The sequence below is a fragment of the Papilio polytes genome, unplaced genomic scaffold (assembly GCF_000836215.1).
Source record: "Papilio polytes unplaced genomic scaffold, Ppol_1.0 DF823731.1, whole genome shotgun sequence".
In the NCBI taxonomy this organism is placed as follows: domain Eukaryota; kingdom Metazoa; phylum Arthropoda; class Insecta; order Lepidoptera; family Papilionidae; genus Papilio; species Papilio polytes.
This window is the reverse complement of record NW_013525473.1, coordinates 5463982-5482848: the sequence shown is the minus strand read 5'-3', so window position 1 is coordinate 5482848 and position 18867 is coordinate 5463982. Positions and strand designations below refer to the sequence as shown.

The 18867-nt window shown below is 34.6% G+C and overlaps 1 protein-coding gene across 1 annotated transcript in view; it reads right to left on the bottom strand.

The window, feature by feature from the left end:
• Nucleotides 1-18867, bottom strand: part of LOC106103719 (bone morphogenetic protein 1) — a 40424-nt gene that overhangs the window by 2590 nt on the left and 18967 nt on the right. Inside the window, exons 3-11 of the mRNA XM_013283556.1 lie at nucleotides 13974-14224; nucleotides 13282-13850; nucleotides 12820-13123; nucleotides 12357-12583; nucleotides 11943-12121; nucleotides 8787-9017; nucleotides 8241-8381; nucleotides 844-1047; nucleotides 2-156 (exon numbers count right to left, since the gene is read on the bottom strand). Of these exons, the coding sequence (XP_013139010.1) occupies nucleotides 2-156; nucleotides 844-1047; nucleotides 8241-8381; nucleotides 8787-9017; nucleotides 11943-12121; nucleotides 12357-12583; nucleotides 12820-13123; nucleotides 13282-13850; nucleotides 13974-14224 (2261 nt within the window). The remainder of the gene's footprint in view (nucleotide 1; nucleotides 157-843; nucleotides 1048-8240; nucleotides 8382-8786; nucleotides 9018-11942; nucleotides 12122-12356; nucleotides 12584-12819; nucleotides 13124-13281; nucleotides 13851-13973; nucleotides 14225-18867) is intronic.

The following is an 18867-nucleotide window of genomic DNA, read 5'->3' as shown; positions in this document are numbered from 1 at the left end:
TTTCAGCTGCTGTTGATTTTGATAATATGACAAATTTACTAACCTGAGGGACAGAAAGTCTCCAAACACAGAGTTTATTTGGTTGATAGTCATCAGGATAATTCGGGGACTCCAAGTGACCGTTATTATCTACTTCTATGTCGCCACCGCACACCGCTGAAATTTTGAGCTTATGATCGATTGGAGAGTAGTAAAAAAGATAAATAAATATGAGACATTTGTGTTTGAAAAATCTCTTTTTAACAGAAGGTATTAATAAAAAAGACAAAGACTATATGATAAAAAGAATGTTAATAAATAACTAATCTATGCAACTGTTAATGCTAATACAGGTTTTTTATTTCCTCGATAAAATAAAATAGAATTTTGATATGGAAATGAAAGGTTCCGAAGGCATTAAATCGAAAAATATGACGGCATGAAAACATTAATGTTGCAATACAGAGATAAATTTCATTTATCTGATATTTTGTAATATTTGATCACGTTTTCCCCAATCTTTAGGCCGAGGGGAATAACTCATGATAATCGAGTTTTTTGTTGATTGATTCGTAGGTCGATGTATTAAATTACAGAAGCATGAATCAATTTAGGGTGAAGTAAGTTGGGATAATTACATTTATAATGTGTGCCTAAAAAGGCATTTTATGATTGAAAATAACTTTGAAAAATTCAACTATGTTCTTCAAAGAAGTGAAGACTTGTAAAGGAGTCCCTAATGTATGAAAAATTAATTCTAAGTTTAGTTTTATTAAATAAAGACCGAATGAGAGCGGGCTCGACACGTCGGGAAGAAGGGTATTCTTATCCTGCGGATTTAAATGCCGATTACTCCACACTTACCTTCATAATGAGCTCTGAATCCTCTATGTGGTTTTGGTCTAAGTCCTGGTTGGTATACCACAGTGAGTCGGGAACCTGTAGACCTCATCATAGGCCCCTTACCAGCGCCGCAAATACGACCGAGCACAGGCGCGTTCGGTAGATACCCGTCGCGAACCTCAACCCATTCGGAACGGCAACCGTCTGACTTGTGGATGTCGATTTCTATAATTTTATACTTTTGATTACTCAATTTTAAGTTGTTTAAAGTAAACTGATTTATAGGTCTTATGGCTTTGATTCCACTTGTAATAATGAATAAATGAAATATGTCCAAGTCAAGGTAAAGTACTAAAAAATATTACCTCTTTTCAATAGTTGGAATTGACATTTTTACGGTATATTTGTATAAGGTCTTCATACTTTAATTATAGAAATAAAATGAATTATGCTTCGGTTCTTTTAGCACGAAATCCGCAATGCGTACCTATTACAATTCTAAAAGAATATTTTACGTTCTTTTATTTCTGAACACAAAAGTTTTAGGGGACTCAATAATAGCTTAAATATTATATGGCTTAAATACTATTAGTATTATGAAGTATTAGAACTAAACAATAAGCTGAACTAAATAATATCATCATCATCTTTCTAGATAGCCTGCTCCAGTAGGGTCGGCGCAACAAGTTTTTGTCCTCCACATAACTCTATCCTACGTCATCTCAGTTATCACTCCCGTTTTGATCATGTCACCTTTCACGCAATCCATCTATCTCTTTCTAGGTCTGCCTCTACTTGTGTATCCTTACCCACTCACAACTAACGTCCTTGTAACATGCGATTCATCCCTCCTCCTGGACTTTTTTTTATAATATAAAGTGGCAAACGAGCGAGCGGCCACCTGAATCCACCGAAATGGAAAGTGACTGCTGCCCATAAACATCCGCAATTGCAGATCCGTTGCCTACCCTTAATTGACAGAGAAGGAGACGCACATAAAGAGGACATTTCCCCTTCCTATGCGTCTCCTCCACCGTCAAATACACTTTTCCTGCCCAGCCTTTCCTCTTAAGAAAAGGGTAGGGAAAGGGACTTAATAATATCTTCAACGCAAATCGAGGAATTTCATGGAACACTACCACACCTAAAGTTGTTGATTTTAGCCTTTAGTGTAGAGAAAATGAGTGAGCGTAGAAAAAAATAATACAAGTAAATAAAAGAAGATTTAACAAATTAATTCAATAAATTAGTATCGTTGCGGGTGGCCGCTGATTAATAGCGTTAAAGTTAAACAACCGCACTCGCCCTGGACCGGGCGCAGTCACCGGCGAATATTTACGACTACGCTTTCGGACCGCAAGTGTACAATGACCTCTCCACCACGGCGGCCGCCTGAACAAATACACGCAGCACAAAGGCTATCGGTCAACACAATGGATCTAATTACACTGGCCGCGCCCGATGGGGAACCGATGCCCACTAATATCGCGAATTCGAGCACAAAGTTATTGCTTTCAGCTCCCGTACAGCCAGCGAACAATGTGCTGAGAATTGTAACAACTTTTAGCTATATTTTATACAACTAATGTGTAATCAATCAGTACCGTTAATTTATCTATTTACCTAGGCTTTATTTTAAAACTAATTGAAACTCTACTTTTATATTAAAACTAGCTGTTCCCGTGCGGGTTCATCCGCATGCAATTATGAAAACTTTATTTCATTGTTTACATTTCTCAGATTATCAATTGCAAATGTCAAAATGACTTAACAAGATGACAAACCATGGCCACCTTGCATCCTTGATGTTGGCAGCTTGTATTTCATTGTCCTTTTCCCACATGAAGACTTTTTTCCAATTTATTTAACCCCTAAGTTTAATAGAGTGATATAAATAGTGAATTATCACTATTTATATCACGCTATAGGCTATATATTATATAGCCTATAGCGTGTCGTAAGTGTAGGGCTATTGAGTAAATAAAGAGTTATTCAAAAATATACTGTGATTGCTGACATCCTACGCCACAAAAAGTGTGCGTTTACGCTTTATTATATTAGTATAGAAGTATAGATTATATAAAAGTATCCAATTAATTCTAGTAGAATTAATAAAGATACAATTAGGTGTATATTGTCGAAGTCATATTTAAACTCCAATTGTACAATGATCCTTCCGCTTACTCAGTGATTTCGGTCTTAAAAGGATTACAAAGAGCACACGACAAGCCAGAGAGGTCTCATTATAATGGACAGATTTTCACAAATGCTTTGTCGTGAACTAATGGTGCAGAGCTAAGTTGAAAGTGATTTCTTCCTAGATATCTTTTAGAATACGACTCAATATAAAGTTCAACATTTTTACTAGCATATGTAAGGGTTTTTATTTTAAAACATGAAACATAAAAACAAACAGAGAGTTTTAAATGTTGTAATTAACATTGTAGCTTCATTAAAACTGTAAAATTAAGGGCCTGCCCCACCAAATTGTAAATTGTCTCATAGCAATCCAACATGTAAAATATGTTTCCTTATCTGACAGTGACGTCATTTTTAAGGTAAGTGTGCCTCTATCAGCCAGTGGTGGGTAGTCATTTTTAAATATAGTTTTTGTTTTATTATGCACACAAAGGAGGGCAACACTGGTTTCTGATATAATTGACGATTATCCTTTTGTTTTGATTCGGTTTTGCGAGATGTTAAATTGTAACAATTAATTACGTGTTCAATTCTTGTGACAGGTCGTTATTTAGAGTCGTCGAACACGCCCAATGATTCAAGAATCATTAATCACATCATGACTTCTTTACCTTTGCTGTTTCAAATGAAATACCAATAGATGATTTATAGTAAATAATAAATAGAATTTTTATTGCCGCAAAAAAACTTTACCTAAACCTACATAAAACCTTTAATACACAAAACCTTAGAGCTAGTATATAAAAAAAAGATAAATGTGGCAAAAGGCGGTAAGCTCAGGTAATGCAGGGATGTCGCAGGCCCTTACTGTGCTGGTTTTCAGCTGGCCCCTTTACACATAATTATTAACACATATGTATGGTCACTTAACTCAACATAACTTTTGTATATTGTTTGTTTGAAAATGGTTATACTTGTGATTGCTATATATATGCAATAATATATAGCTAAGAGTGGATTAGGGATCCGATTCAAAAATCAGTTATTTAAGAAACTGCACGCATTGTAAATTCCTGGTTCCTGTCTGCAGCCCCGGCCACTGGTTGCTTTCGTCATCGGATTCCGCAGCCGGTGGTGCACCATTTTATATACGGCGTGTTTTATTTTTTTTATCGTGTAAAATATACTAAATAAGAAAGAAAGATATGAGAGTAGCTAGTGGAAAACATCAGGGATATAAAAAACTTTCGCCACGTTGCGGTAAATATGGAACTAATTCCTTACGCATTAGAAAGTAATGTAATATAGATAATGCTTAAAACACCCTCTGGCCAGGTTTTTTTATTCTTTGTTGAATCGCAATTCAAATTACTTCGTAAACAAGTTAACAAATAATTTTGAAATTGTTAATTAATATTTACAATTCTCTTAACTCGGTATTATATTATTCAAATAAGACAGATAAATTGTCTGCTTTAATGTTGAAACAGAATCGGTTTCGCAAGTCGACGTGTTGTCACAATTAATTAAGTTTTCATCAACAGATATGGGGTATAAATTAAATTCATTACGTAATATACGCAATTCATTTAACACAATGACTAACGCGTAGCACATCTACGAGCTACGTAGGCATTGCGTAGCAAGGAAGATGTGACCTACGTAATTTTTATTTTTGGTGTTAACAAAACTCGCTTACTGATAACCTTTCATTTGTTTTCCATATGTTAAAATAATAAAAAAGTTGTTGAACGATTTTTAAAATATTTTTAAGGGCTTATAAGTTCTAAGTTTACTTAACTACCTTCGTAATTTCGGGACTAAAATAAAGGTTTCAAATACCTTTCAGAACTTTTATTCATTAGTCATTCGTTATCGTGTTTAATCAAGAGCGTTAACAATGCTCTCCGGTTGGCTTTATTGTTTCAAGTGGATATAATGGAAATGTACTTTAATGTTGAAGGATTTTATTTAAATTACTTAGAAATTATTTGGTAATTCAGCTAAAGTTACAAAATATACTATTGAGAATTCTAATGTGCTCTTGTAAACTGTGAAAAAGAATAGGAAAACGTTAACTAAATATCGAATATAATTGATAAATTATAATTCTTTTATTCAATTAAACGGCTGAACGGATCTCGATGAAATTTTTCATATATGTAGAACATTTGAATACATAGGCTGTTGATTTTTTTTCCAGTCGAACGAAGTCACAGACAGCTAGTAGCAAATAAAAATGATTGATATTTCTTCACTTCTGTATTTTACAGTTGTATAACCATTGAATATATGCATAGTAATTTATTTACTTCCAGGCAGTTTGTTCGATGTTAGACCGAAAGTTTATTGGTAGATAAATCTATGTGAGTGCCATTTGCAGGAACATAGAGCGGTCAATGTTGCATGTGCAATAGAAATTAGTGGCTGAAGTTAGTCCGTCGTAATATTGGTAACTTTAGTTGTTAATAGTCAATTGTTCAATAGTAACAGCGGTTGTTAACTGGTAATATTTTAGAGTTACCAGGATTTTAGTTATCTGAATAATATAAGAACGAAACAATTAGAATTGTAACGATAAGAAATTATCCATTAAAAGGATATTTTTGTACAAAAATGTTAGTAGATTTTTGTTAATTTACTAAAATTTCCTTTAACCATTCCAACTAAGCTCTAGGCTTGTGCTAGGATATGGTTCACGACGATAGTCGAATGGCGGGTTTTGTACCCTCGACCGCAAGATCGGTAGCCAGTACCTCAAACCATAAGCTATTGGCGCTTAAACATATTAATATGTTTGTTGTTGTGTTATGTTTTTTGTCTTATATTTTGAAATGTTAATCTTGTTTCGTGAAACCATTCTAAGCTAATGCTAGATGCTTAAATAGTCGATCCCAGGCGGGATTTGAAAACATGATAATTTGAAAGGATGTCCGTACCTTTAACCATTAGGTTATTGGCAATGTATAAATGTTGTATGTTTATATAGATAAATATATGAACAGTAATTTTAGTAATCTTACTAATATTATAAATGCGAAAGTTTAGATGGATGGATGGATGGATGGCTGTTTGTTAGCGTTTGTAGCCTAAACGGCTGAACGGATCTCCATGAAATGTGGCACAGATATAGAGCGTAGTCGGAAAGAACAAATAGGCTACTTTTTATCCCGGAAATAGTTACGGTCCCTGTGGGATTTATTAATTTTGTTTTTTAATGTTTACTCGATCATTCTGCAACGGTTCAATATACCTTATTGAAATTTGGCAAAGAGATAAAACAAAGTCTGGAGTACACATGGGATAAGGTTCATCTACGAGAAATATCCGGTTCCCGAGGGATACGTAGCTTTTTGTTATTTAAATAGTTCGTATGTTTTCTAATACCACGCGGACGAAGTCGCGGGCAATAGCTAGTATAAACTAATTAACAAATTACACAAATGAATATTTATTACCACAATTATTTAATAACGAAATGTAAAATGTCACTACATAGGATTTCAAATTGATTTCGATTGTAAACATTGTTGAAAGGTTAGTGCGGTCTCGTACAATTAATGTGCACAATTTAATTTGACAAATTGAATTGCAAATATTGCGCCATTGAAATTGCTCGCAAAATAACACATTCGGGAATTGCAATATGTACGATGGAATTGAAACAAATACGTGACAATCGTGGCATTAACAGTGCTAATGATTACAGAACTGTAAAATATTTAGAACCTATCCCAACACTGGCTGATAGAGGATCAGATAGCCTAAAATGACATCACTGTCAGATAAGAGAACAAAATCCGATATTTACACATTTTACACGTTGGATTTTTATCAGACAATATACAAATTGGTGGGAAAGGCCCTTAGAGTTTTAATAGTTGACTTAAACTAGACTTTTTCTTTTAAGAGTCATCATCTCCCCTGCCCTATCCTACTCCCGTAGGGTCGGCGCACAGGGTTTTCGTCCTCCAAATAACTCTATCATCCGTCATCTCAGTCTTCACTCACTTCTTGATCATGTCACCTTTCATGCAATCCATCCATCTCTTTCTAGGTTTACCTCTACCGGTGTACCCCTCCACATTCATAACTCACGTCCTTCTTGTTACATGCTATTATTTTTAACAGCAAAGAATTAAATAAAATTCTTCATCTAATGACATATATTATTGACAATTTTCTAAGGTCATACACCTCATAAAAAAATTTGAATGTTTCCGTCCATTTATTACGTGCGACCAGTTCAGACACCGGAACAATACTTCACTGTCCATCAAACAATACGTTGTCTGAGAACAATTGGGCCCACAGTACATATTAACCAGCGGAACCATTTGTCAAGGATGATCGCGGACCATTTCACTTAAACGGCCCCTGTCCAAATATATTGTTTGAACGATGTAACAATGTCATTGCTGTGAGAAGGGCCACAGGCGTTTACGTTACAAACGTCGCTCGCATTTTATATCATGAATATTTTAACAATTGTGAAAGTTTAAACGATTTATTTTTGGTAGTCTTAAGATCAAAAACATGAATTCTCATAATATAAACTATTATTACTGAATTTTTTTTCATTATGAAAACCCAAACTCGTTGTAAAAAATGTATTTAAATAAACGTGTATGTGCGTATCATGCATATGTTTTAATCTACACTTAAGTACCTTTATGAAATAACCCTAAAACATTAATTAAATTAAACATATTAGTAGAAAACTTCTAAATTATTCATAAGGGCAGATCGTGATAAAAGGCCGGACCAACATTAGGGCACATCAGTGAAATTAGTGTGGACCCCTAATCAGGACTTACCGAGTTTCTCTTGGAATTGGGTCGCCCTCAGCAAACACTCTGTAGTGACGCTGCTCTTTTAACAGAGAAATCTTTAAGCTCTGTTTACACTGGGTGAAATTTCAGGACCGTGTTGTGGACACGAGCGAGTAATTTTCGTCACGGACGGTAATTTTACGAGGTAGTTATAACGTAATTTGAATTCTTTTAATTAAGTAAAAGAAATTATCATATGCAATCATTATATTTTTGTTGCGTTTATTATAAACTAGATGTTGCTCGCGACTTCGCCCGCGTGAAATTAAAAATACAGCCTATGAATTTTTGAAATCGGCCCAGCGGTTTTTGAGTTATTTTAATACGTATAAAAATACAAATCTTTCCTCTATATAATATTAGTATATATTAAAAAGAGGATACGTGTTGATCATGTCATTGGTAAAATTTCAAATAGACTATGTTGGTAATTTAACGGTAACTTACCAGTGATATTGAGCACGACCCTCTCCCCGTGCGTGGCGACGATCCTCCATTCACAGCGGTCAGGGCTGGCGGGGCCGGCCTCCGCACCCCAGCCAGGCGAGTTGAACCAACCCGAGTTACCCAGGAACGTCTTACCACATTCTAGACAAACAAAAATGAACAACAGTTAGTTCCTCGAGGTATACTTCGATAAATACAGAATACTGAGTCCAAACTTAAACATGTCTCTTCGTAAGCGCCAATGACTCTCTGTCAGATGTCAACATTTTAATATTTGCAGTTTAAGAGCGCGTGCATACCGTTGATCCAACTATCACACAACTGTTTAGTCCCGCTTTGATTCCTATGAGCCTATATGCCGATGTTTAGTTGTGCAACTAAACAGTTGAATTAGCAAAACAATCGACAATCGCACAACAGAAAGCATGGCCTTGTAATAAGTAATAATAACCTTAGAATGTAGAGTAATCGTCTGTAAGACGCTGTTAGATTTAAATATCGTTTCAGCTGTTTGTAATTCATATAAATTTAGTGTTAAATACTCACTTGCACACTTATACAACAAGTTAGTTTGTGCGATATCGCTGACACTGAGCCTCACTCTCTGCCCGATCTCCGGTCTCTTCTTGCCGTGGACTTCGAGCGGCAGTATAGTATCCAAGTACGTGCCTTTACTGAATGTGTTCCTCGCGTAATGCATTATAGAATCGTAGTCGTACGTTTGACCTAATGAGTTCACTTCTTCGTATGTCAGCTTGTTGAAGTTGTACTCTTGACCTGGGAATAATGATTATAATTAGTAAAAAAGAAGAAGAATTATGAAGCCAGTAATAGTTATATTAGGAATAAAAGCTTGATGCGTCCCACATAGAGTAGGATAACGCGAATCTTACACACCTCACTTCATACTAATTTAATAAATGCGAACGTTTAGATGGATGGATGGATATTTGTTAGAATTTATGGCCTAAACGGCGGAACAGACGTAGTGGATAGTCTAGAAGAACTTATAGGCTACTCACTTTTGTTTTTTTATAAACTCCACGCGCACGGAAAGAAGCTAGTATTACTACAAATTAGAAATTTTATATGGTTGAAAGTTTTTTAGAGTTTGCAGCCCAAATTGCTTGATATATTTCGATGAAATTTTGCACACATGTAGAGGATAGTCTACAAAACACATAGGATACAAGTTCATGTTTTCTTCAACTTCACGCGGGGTCGTGGGCGAGAGCTTGTTAGATAGTAATGAAAGAATGAAGAATAATATTTTAACAGTAAAAACATCCTGTTAGGTATCTTTAAAATAATTAAATCCAGCCTAAGTTTGAAAATTCTAGGAACCCTAACAATTCAGATGTAGCCTCCAAAAGTCGTTTTAGACTGAGATGAAACTTTATTGTAATAATCTTAAAGTTGTAGGCTGTAGAACTGCTGTTGTAACTGTTGTTCAAGGGATTGTAAACTTTGTTAGAGTGAGTTAAAGTGGATTTTCCATTGTGTTATCCACGCTAGGACAAATAGCTGGAGTATTGACATGCCCGGTCGGCATTTCAGTAATTTATGTCTCTCACTACGAACAACGACCTCGTTTGAGGTTTGCGTGTACCAAATTTCTGTACGTTTGTCATTTTGCTAATTAGTTATACCATACGTAAGGCATTCCTTTTATCTACCGTTTGATATTTCAAGCGTAATATTTGTAAGGAAATTATTTGCAGTTAGCTTAAACATTGTACTCAAGTTTTTTTTACACTAGCTGTTGCTCGCTTCACCCGCGTGAAACAAAATAATTAATAAAAAATATAGTTTAAGTTATTCACTAATAACGTAGTCTGGTTTTTTGAGTTATTACACTACATACCAAAATACAACTCTTTCCTTTTTATAATATTGGTATAGAAATATAGATTCATACTTTTGTGTGTGATTTATTGAATAATAATTAATGTAATAAACGGTTTGATCTTCGATCTCCCTTGAAAAGCAAAAGGAACTAGGATGAGAATTGAAAACGTTTGTAAAATATTCCGGATGACTTCATGTTGTTAAGTTCCTGTTCATATTTTATTTGTAAACTTTATCATATTGTAACCTCGCACCGGAACAGTATAATTGGCAGTAAACGTAATGCAGTAAAACACGGCAATGACACAATTCACAGCGGACTTGAACTCCCACCCAGCTGCAGTTAGTCAGATCTTTAACTATGATATAATAAGATGAATGGTATAATAAGATAATTTTAGAGAACATATAACCACCTTAAATAAATTAGTTAAATATGTGGAAGTCTACTTTAAGTTAAACCCTTAATTCGACGGAGTTTTTTGTAAAAAAAACTGACATTTTTAGTAGTTACATATTTGGACATGAATGTGACATAAAAGAAATATATAGATTTTACTTTATGGTCATCACCGGAACCTAAAGGTTTATATGTTTGTACATTTATATCCGTAACAAACAAGTCAAATGGCCGTATGATGCAATCAAACAAACTCCAAAGCGCGTATAATAGACAGGAAGGGCTCGTTACTTCCGGACGGGCTCGCACCGCTGATTGTGTGACGCGGCCGACTGCCATGTGGAGCACTGTTACTGTTACATGGACCCCTTTACACCGTCTCGTAACGAACTACTGTTATTCACATTGAAGGCACGCTTCATATTTCAATGTAGGACAAAGAAATAAAAGTGTAGCCAAAATAGCTTTACAAAAAGCAAAAGAGCGACGGGAACACCGTAATGTTCATTGACGCTCATCGACACCTGCATACCATAACTGCAGATGCGTTGCCGGCCTTTGAGAAATAGACATATTCATGAAAGGAATATTTTTGTTTTGTTTCGAAATATCATGCAATAAACTATTATATGATTCTGCTATGAGTTTTTTGTAAAAGAACGAGGACAAACGAGCGGTGTTAACAGGTGGTCAGATGGTAATGTTGGTCGAATATTTGGATGCGTTGAACAACAACATATTATAAAGTGGCGAACATATGGTATTCACCATTTTATTCAGTAGTTCTGTATGACATAATGGTGTGAAACAGGTCGACTCAGTGTAAAGTGTTGCGAGCGTTGTCGGGGATTGGGGTCAAGTAGCCGAGGAAGCTCGAGTCGGAGCCACGCATCTCACAAGCTATCACCTGATTTCACGATAAGCTGATACTTATACTACTCAAGGAATTTATTATGTGCGATATAAGATCATCGTATTTAAATTCGCAACAATTTAATATAAGCAATTTTGAAGTGTAATCGCGATATGCGGTGATCTGCAGCTAAGAGGGGAATTGACTGCGCACGCGATAGTCGTTTAAATAATTTGAAACGAAATTACGCGGAATTCGGTCGGAATCCGCTCAATTTTCGTAATGACCCCTATCATTAAGGATTCGACTTTATCAACGGACGACTTATAGCTCTTAATTTATTTTTAGGTCATGCTATTACATTTTATCTTTCTTTTATTGTTTGATTTTGTTGTAAGGACTTTATCTAAATAACTTGAAATCTGGACACATAGGTAGACAACTACCGGTGTCGTTTTATCAACAGAATACTTGGTGATAGTTGTCAAATACCAAAGAACTATATAAACGAAGTTTGACTCAAAAGAGTTTAACTCTCTTAATCTAAGCTCCATAATAAAAGTACCATAGACAAGGCATTTAAGTAGATAATTAGATTTACCGCTGAGAATATTATCCCTAATGATCTGGACGTGGTTGTCTCTGTCAGGGCGTGTGTGCTCATGCCAGAACCCTACCACGTGGCCCAACTCGTGAACCACAATGCCGAACTTGTCGCAATTCTTGCCAATGGATATCGCCTGCGCGCCGCTACCACGCTTGCCGACGAATGAACAGCATCTATGGACGATGAAGAATTAGTTAATAACTTAATTAAAAAACATACATTCTAATTAAAGAAGCATCCAGATACAAAAACATATAACAAAGACATATTTGGTAACTACTTTAGTCTATTGCTTTAGGATTTGGATTTTTCTGAACAACGGAAGAAAGTCTAACAAACGATGGTCACACATGTTCAAATTATATCACCGATAGAGAGTATAAAAGACGCTTACTCTATGATACTCACCCACACGGTCTCTCGGTGAATATAATAAAATCCTTCTGTAAACTGGGATCTCTTTCCACAAACTTTACGCAGGTGAAATTCTCCCAGTGCCGCATGGCCTGCTTGAAAAGGGACTTATGGGCACCGCTGAAGTTGCCGTCTATTTCGTACGGGATCACACCGTTCTCCCAGATCCTCTCTTTACGATTTGTGGCAGCCCTAGGAGTACGATGGCGACGTCTTGGTTCCTGGGAAATAAAATGTACAGTTTAAATAAGGATGTGTATTTTTCTTTTAAAATTATATAAACGATAGTATTCCAACGCCAGGTAGCTTGAATTTTGTTGTTGTAATTTAACCTTCAGATGATAAAGATGATATTTCTCTTGGTATTCAAGTAAACGAACTATACAATTACTCAAGATGGAGTGTTGAGTGTTAATACTGTTTACATTTTACAATTATTTAAAGCCAACGTTAGTACCTCTGTATGGTTATAAAACTGACTTTCCATTGCTTCTAAGTCATCTTCAGAGTCACGAAAAAACCAATCTTTAAATTGTTGCGTCTCTATTCCAGTTTTGTTCTCTTTAGGCGGAGGGGGGACTTCGAACTTCACTTCAAACTCGTGTTCCGGTATCACTTGTTTGTGTCTAGTTTCCTTTTCGTCGTACTTTTTTTGGTGACGAAAAAATTTTTTTCTACCATGATATGAACCACTTTGATTCTCTGCAGATAACTTTATGGTATTTTGACCTGTTCTTTCTCCTGATTGGATATTTCTAAGTCTGGAACAAAAACATTTTAATTACTGACTTTAACATTTGCAAACTACTACGTTTCTACAATTTACATTTTTTTTTAATAAAAGGCTTAAGATTACAAGTAAGTAGTGTTGGTAAAAATATTCATAGAAAGGTCTAAAATATTGAAAGATAGGTCTTACCGTCTTCCGTTGCCATGACGACGTCTCCTACGACGTCTGCGTATTTCACTTTCTTCTAATAAATTTTGCAGACTTTCAGTCGGTTTTAGCAAATCATTCGCTTCATAAACTTTTTCATATAATCCTTTAAGAGTCTTATTTACAACTACTTTCTCCTTATTTTCTTCCTCTTGTTCATTAGAAGGAATAACACCATTAGTAGGCGCGGGTGCAACAGTCATATTTTCTGGTAAATCCTTGATTTTAATATTATTGTTAGAATCACCTGTAATTTCTCGACTATTGCTTTGTATTTTATTTGTTACTTCATCCATTTTATTGGATAAATTGGATAATTGAATATTAGGAAAGAAATCTTCAAGATTTAATATATTATCTGTTGATATGTTAACTACCAGAACACCATCTTGTTCTAAACTTTCTGATTCTGTGAGGTTATCGACGACTGATTGATTTGAAGGATTCAATTTATTTTGATAATTAAAGTTAGTGTAATTATCTAACATTTCAGGAGGGAGTATTTTACCGTTCTTTATCAATAGTGCTTTGTCTAGACCGGCTGGTAATACCTAAAAGATAATTGATTTTATTATAATATTTTAACATACTTTGGCTATTAGTTCTCTTATTTAATATTCTGATAAATCAGCTACATTATTGGAATTAAAAAAATATATAACCTAATTACTTACTTTTGTATGTAAAGAAGCATCGTTATACTTTTTAGGTTTTTCTTGTATTAAAGGCACTGGTTGTTTAGTACGTTTTCTCAATATATCTGGTAAACCTTCTTCTTCTACCTGCAATCCTTCTAGAAGTACTTCCTTCTTGAGTCTTTCTACTTCTTCCTGTAATGATTTATTTATTTTGGACGAAGATGGGGCAGTGTTGGTTGGTTTGTAGTAATCGGAGTCGGATATCGCGATATCGCCTTGGAAGTTACCTGTAACAAAAATTAAATTATTTTATTTAAAATAACCTAAAAAAAGAAATTTGGATATTATTGATCTTACAATGTTACAATACAGTCTTTAGAAAACTTCTAACCTAAGTTTTATTTAAGATCTTTCTCACAAGGAAGTTAATTACAAAAATAATACTCAAAGCATGAACTGGATAAGCTAGCCAGTAATCAGTTATTTGTTGTTAACCAAGTAACTACTTATTACCAACTTGGTGAGTAGTTAGTTTCCTTTCTACTACCTATTAAGTTAGTCGGTACTCATTAGAAAACGTTAGTAGCTAGACTTAGTAACGTTTTAGGCGAAAGATAGTAACCATAATTATCTAGAATATGTTGTGAATAGCACAATATATGGTCGATAGATACCGGTCGTTAGTGGTGCGTACATCTGCCGTGACCATAAAATGTTACGAGCGGGCATGTTCGCCGCAGCTGCGGTCCAACGCTCCCTGCCAATTAATTAATCGTCTGGGTGCGCGTACACGACCGGCATTGGACACGTCGGATAACAACCGCCCACGTAGCTATGAATATTCATATTGAGGCAACAATTAATTATTTGACATTTAATCATATTTTTTTATACTTGAATATTTAAACTAAGTTCTCATTAATCAGTTGCAACTTAAAAATTGTCGTCGGCTAATCTTACTAATATTTTTAATGCGAAAGTTTACATGGAGGGATGTTTGAGTTAGTAGATTAAACGGCTTAATGGATCTGGATTAAATTTGGCACAGATGTAGAACATAGTTTGGAAGAACAGGCTATTTCGTTTTTCTTATTTCACCCGGACGGAGTCGCGACAAAAGCTTACAATAATAGGAAGAATTTTTCTATTTTAAAAACATCAAAGTAATATTGTAACATTATTCAAATGATGTTATAAGGAAGCAAATGTTTTAATAATTAATTATTTTAACAACTAATTTAATTTTAAAACAAACCGAAAACATTGATGATTAATGTATCCCTTCATACCAAATTATGTTTCAATATCGAAACATATTTGCACCGGATCTACGCAATCAAGTTATCCCTCTATATGGAAGTTATGTCAAGTATTGGTCTAAGTAATCTCCTTGTGAATTATGAACGTTAAAGCCGAGATTTACTTGGGGAGAGATTAATTTTGATTGGAATTGAATTATGCGATTTATTATTAATCATAAGAATTCTTTACCTTATGTTATTACAATTATAAATGCGAAAGTTTGGATGCATGGACGGATGTTAGAGTTTGTAGATCTCGATGAAATTTGACGTAGTTATAAAGGGCAGTCGCGGGTCAAAGAGGGCTTTCTATATTCCGTAAAACACAAGATAAAACCAGCTTTTTAAAGCAGAAAAAGTTTAATTTTCAATTTTTAACAAAGATGAAAAAAATGGTGATATAAGAAGCACCAATTGCGTATACAAATCACATCGCCAAACGTTCACGCCTCATCTGAGAATTGAGTACATTTATACGAATAAGACATTTGACAAGCGCTAAATTGCTGACGCCTACATGACTAGTGATGTGCGTTGACTGTTCACTTTTACGCTGATAGCATACATGCAAGTAACTGGCATACTTGTATGCCAGTTACAGGTATGTGTGAACGCTAATTTAGTAAGTAGCTAGCACAATCTGATGTGACAGCCATGTGTGAACGCATTGTACCAGTAAGCACATGCTAGAAGCTAGCATGCCAGCTACAACCCCGTTTTACTGTCATGTTTCCATGATCCAAAAAATGACAAATAGTTATTATAGGTTAGTTCAACATATTCATAATTCTTCCCATGTTGGACTTTTGTCGATAGATTCAACGTCTATCGATAATGTAAAGATCATCACTAGTCCAGTCCGTCACTTAGAGCAGATCGTTATGCATTGTATAATTCAATGAGCCGCCGCATTGGCCGCTGCAATCTCGCTGCAATCGATTTGCGCGTCGCATTTAGTATGCCCGATGCGTTCCCTGACCGGGATGACTGGCCACTTGTTCATTATTTCATTAGAATAGTCGTTTTAACATGTCAATTGTTTTATCTTTATATCAATATAATGTCAAAGATAATTAGCTCAAAGAGTAACAATCGGTCATAGTTGATAAGTCTCTTTTATTATATGTTTAATATGAAATATCTACATAAATGTGGCCCTTAGTGACTAATGGCTTCAAGTGCTGCGGTAAGAATGTTTCTTTGTGCTAAATTCTAGACACCGAATATAATAGTGATTAAAAAAAAAAAACTATTTTTTAATAAGTTTCATATAAAGGACAGAATAAAATAATTATGACCACATAATTTAGTTTTAAGTATAATGAAAATTAAAATGTAACTAGTCGAAATATTGATGTTGGTAACATTTATAATGTTTATACTACTAAGAAACTAGTTTTGCATTCTTTGCGATTGAAAAAAAAGTTATACAAGTAAACTGTATCTACTAAAATATTTATATAATAAACGCTTTACTTTTTAATCTATGTCTAGGTATACTAAACATTTCATTGTAACAGTATTAATATATAGTATTACAAGTCCACATTAATCTGACCTGTGTCTGACGGGACAATTTATTTAAAGCCACCGTTCTTTCCCCCGCAATATCACCTGCGTACCGAGCCGGAAAGCCTTACACGGCTGTACTTGACAGCGGAAGAAATCTAATAAACAAACATAAAACTAGGTCCGCACAAATTGCTCGTAGACATTGGTATTTTATTATTACATTTTTACGATTTATAATTTTGCCCGTTTATACGGCCGGATACTGAAACGTATTTTACACTACGATTCGTATGCGATGCTTATAAATCTATACTATTATAATAAAGCGTAAACACACACGTCTTTGTTGCCTAAGATGTCAGCAATTACAGCATATTTTTGAATAATTCTTTTTTTTAATTAAAAGCCCTACAGTTACGTCACGCTTTAGGCTATATATTTTCTAGCGATTAAACTAAGGGGGGAAATGTTTTGGATAAAAACCCTAATGTGGGAAAGAGGCCATAAGTTGCTACCAACATCAAGGAAGCACGATTGCTATGGTTTGTAATGTCATGTCATTTTGGCATTTGCTATTGATAATTTGACACATGTAAACAATAAAATAAAATTTCATAATTTTATGCGGATGATGTCGCACGGGAACAGCTAGTTAATAGTTAATAGCTAGTTAATATTTGAGATTACAAGTGATTTTATAATTTACAATGCTGTTACACATTTAAGTGTAGTTTCAGTATTCATCTGATACTTTAAAAGATAAAATTTAACTATATAATTCTTTTTTCATTTATAACTAATTCGCTGTTGCTCGCGACTTCGCCGGCGTGAAATTAAAAAAAATAACACATAATATAGACTATGTTACTCACAGGTAAATTACCTTTCTAATAGTAAAATAACTTTTAAAATCGGCCCAGTAGTTTTTACGTGAATCAAATACATACAAAAAATACAAATATTTCCTCTTTATAATATTAGTATAGATATACAGTTTTTAATTTATATTGCAATCAATACTAATCGTCCATTTTTCTAATCCGATGTATTACAAAAAACTAAAACGTATCTTTAGTCTAAAGGTCTTTTAAATAAAAAAGACAGACAGTTGACTAAGACGTCCGAACTTTAATATCCGGTGCCGAGGACTGCGTAGTCTCTTGTTTCTCAATAGTTCCGGCTTCAAACTGAATTGAAAACGTTATAACAAAAAATAATACAGCTGATTTCAATTGTCATTTGAATATATTATTAAATTCAAGAGACTTTCTTCATTCGACGACACTTGTATTACAAGGTACTAAATAGCTTGGTACTATGAAATTCATTTTAAACTTTAAAGTTGATTTTCTAAATGCCTAAAAACATATCAAATCTTTATTTCTATACTATTATAATAAAGCGTAAACACACACTTCTTTGTTGCCTAAGATGTCAGCAATCACAGAATATTTTTGAATACTTCTTTTTTTAATAAAAAGCCTTGGCAGTTTGTCATGTCATATCATTTTGACATTTGCTATTAATAATTTGACAAATGTAAACAATTAAACAAAATTTTCATAATTTCATGCGGATTAAGTCCCACGGGAACATCTAGTTTAAATAATAAATAATGAAACATACTATTTGTTATTAAGTTTAGTATAATGGTGTATATTTTTTCATGAAACATTTTAACAGTGGTAGTGCCCGCTTTAACATCTTAGCATTGCAGGGCCGGCACGCCCGGTGTAATACCACGACCACACAGAAGAGAGGCGTGAAATGGAAGCAATTCCGTGTTTCGTCTGATGAGTGTGGTGCCAGAGGCCTAATTTAAGTCCCTTTCTCTTTACCACTCTTTTCTTATAATGAGAAGTTGGGAAGAGGAAGTGGATTTGGCTGTGGGGGAGATGCATAGAAAGGGGAAATATCCTCTTTATATGCGTCTCCTCCTCCGTCGTATAAGGGTAGGCAACGCATCTGCAATTGCGGATGTCTATGGGCAGCGGTCGCTTCGCCATTTTGGCGGTTTCAGGTGGCCGATTGCTCGTTTGCCATCTTATGTTATATAAAAAATGAAAAATCTAATATATTAATACAAAAACTAATAGTACTGGTAACTAAAATTAACA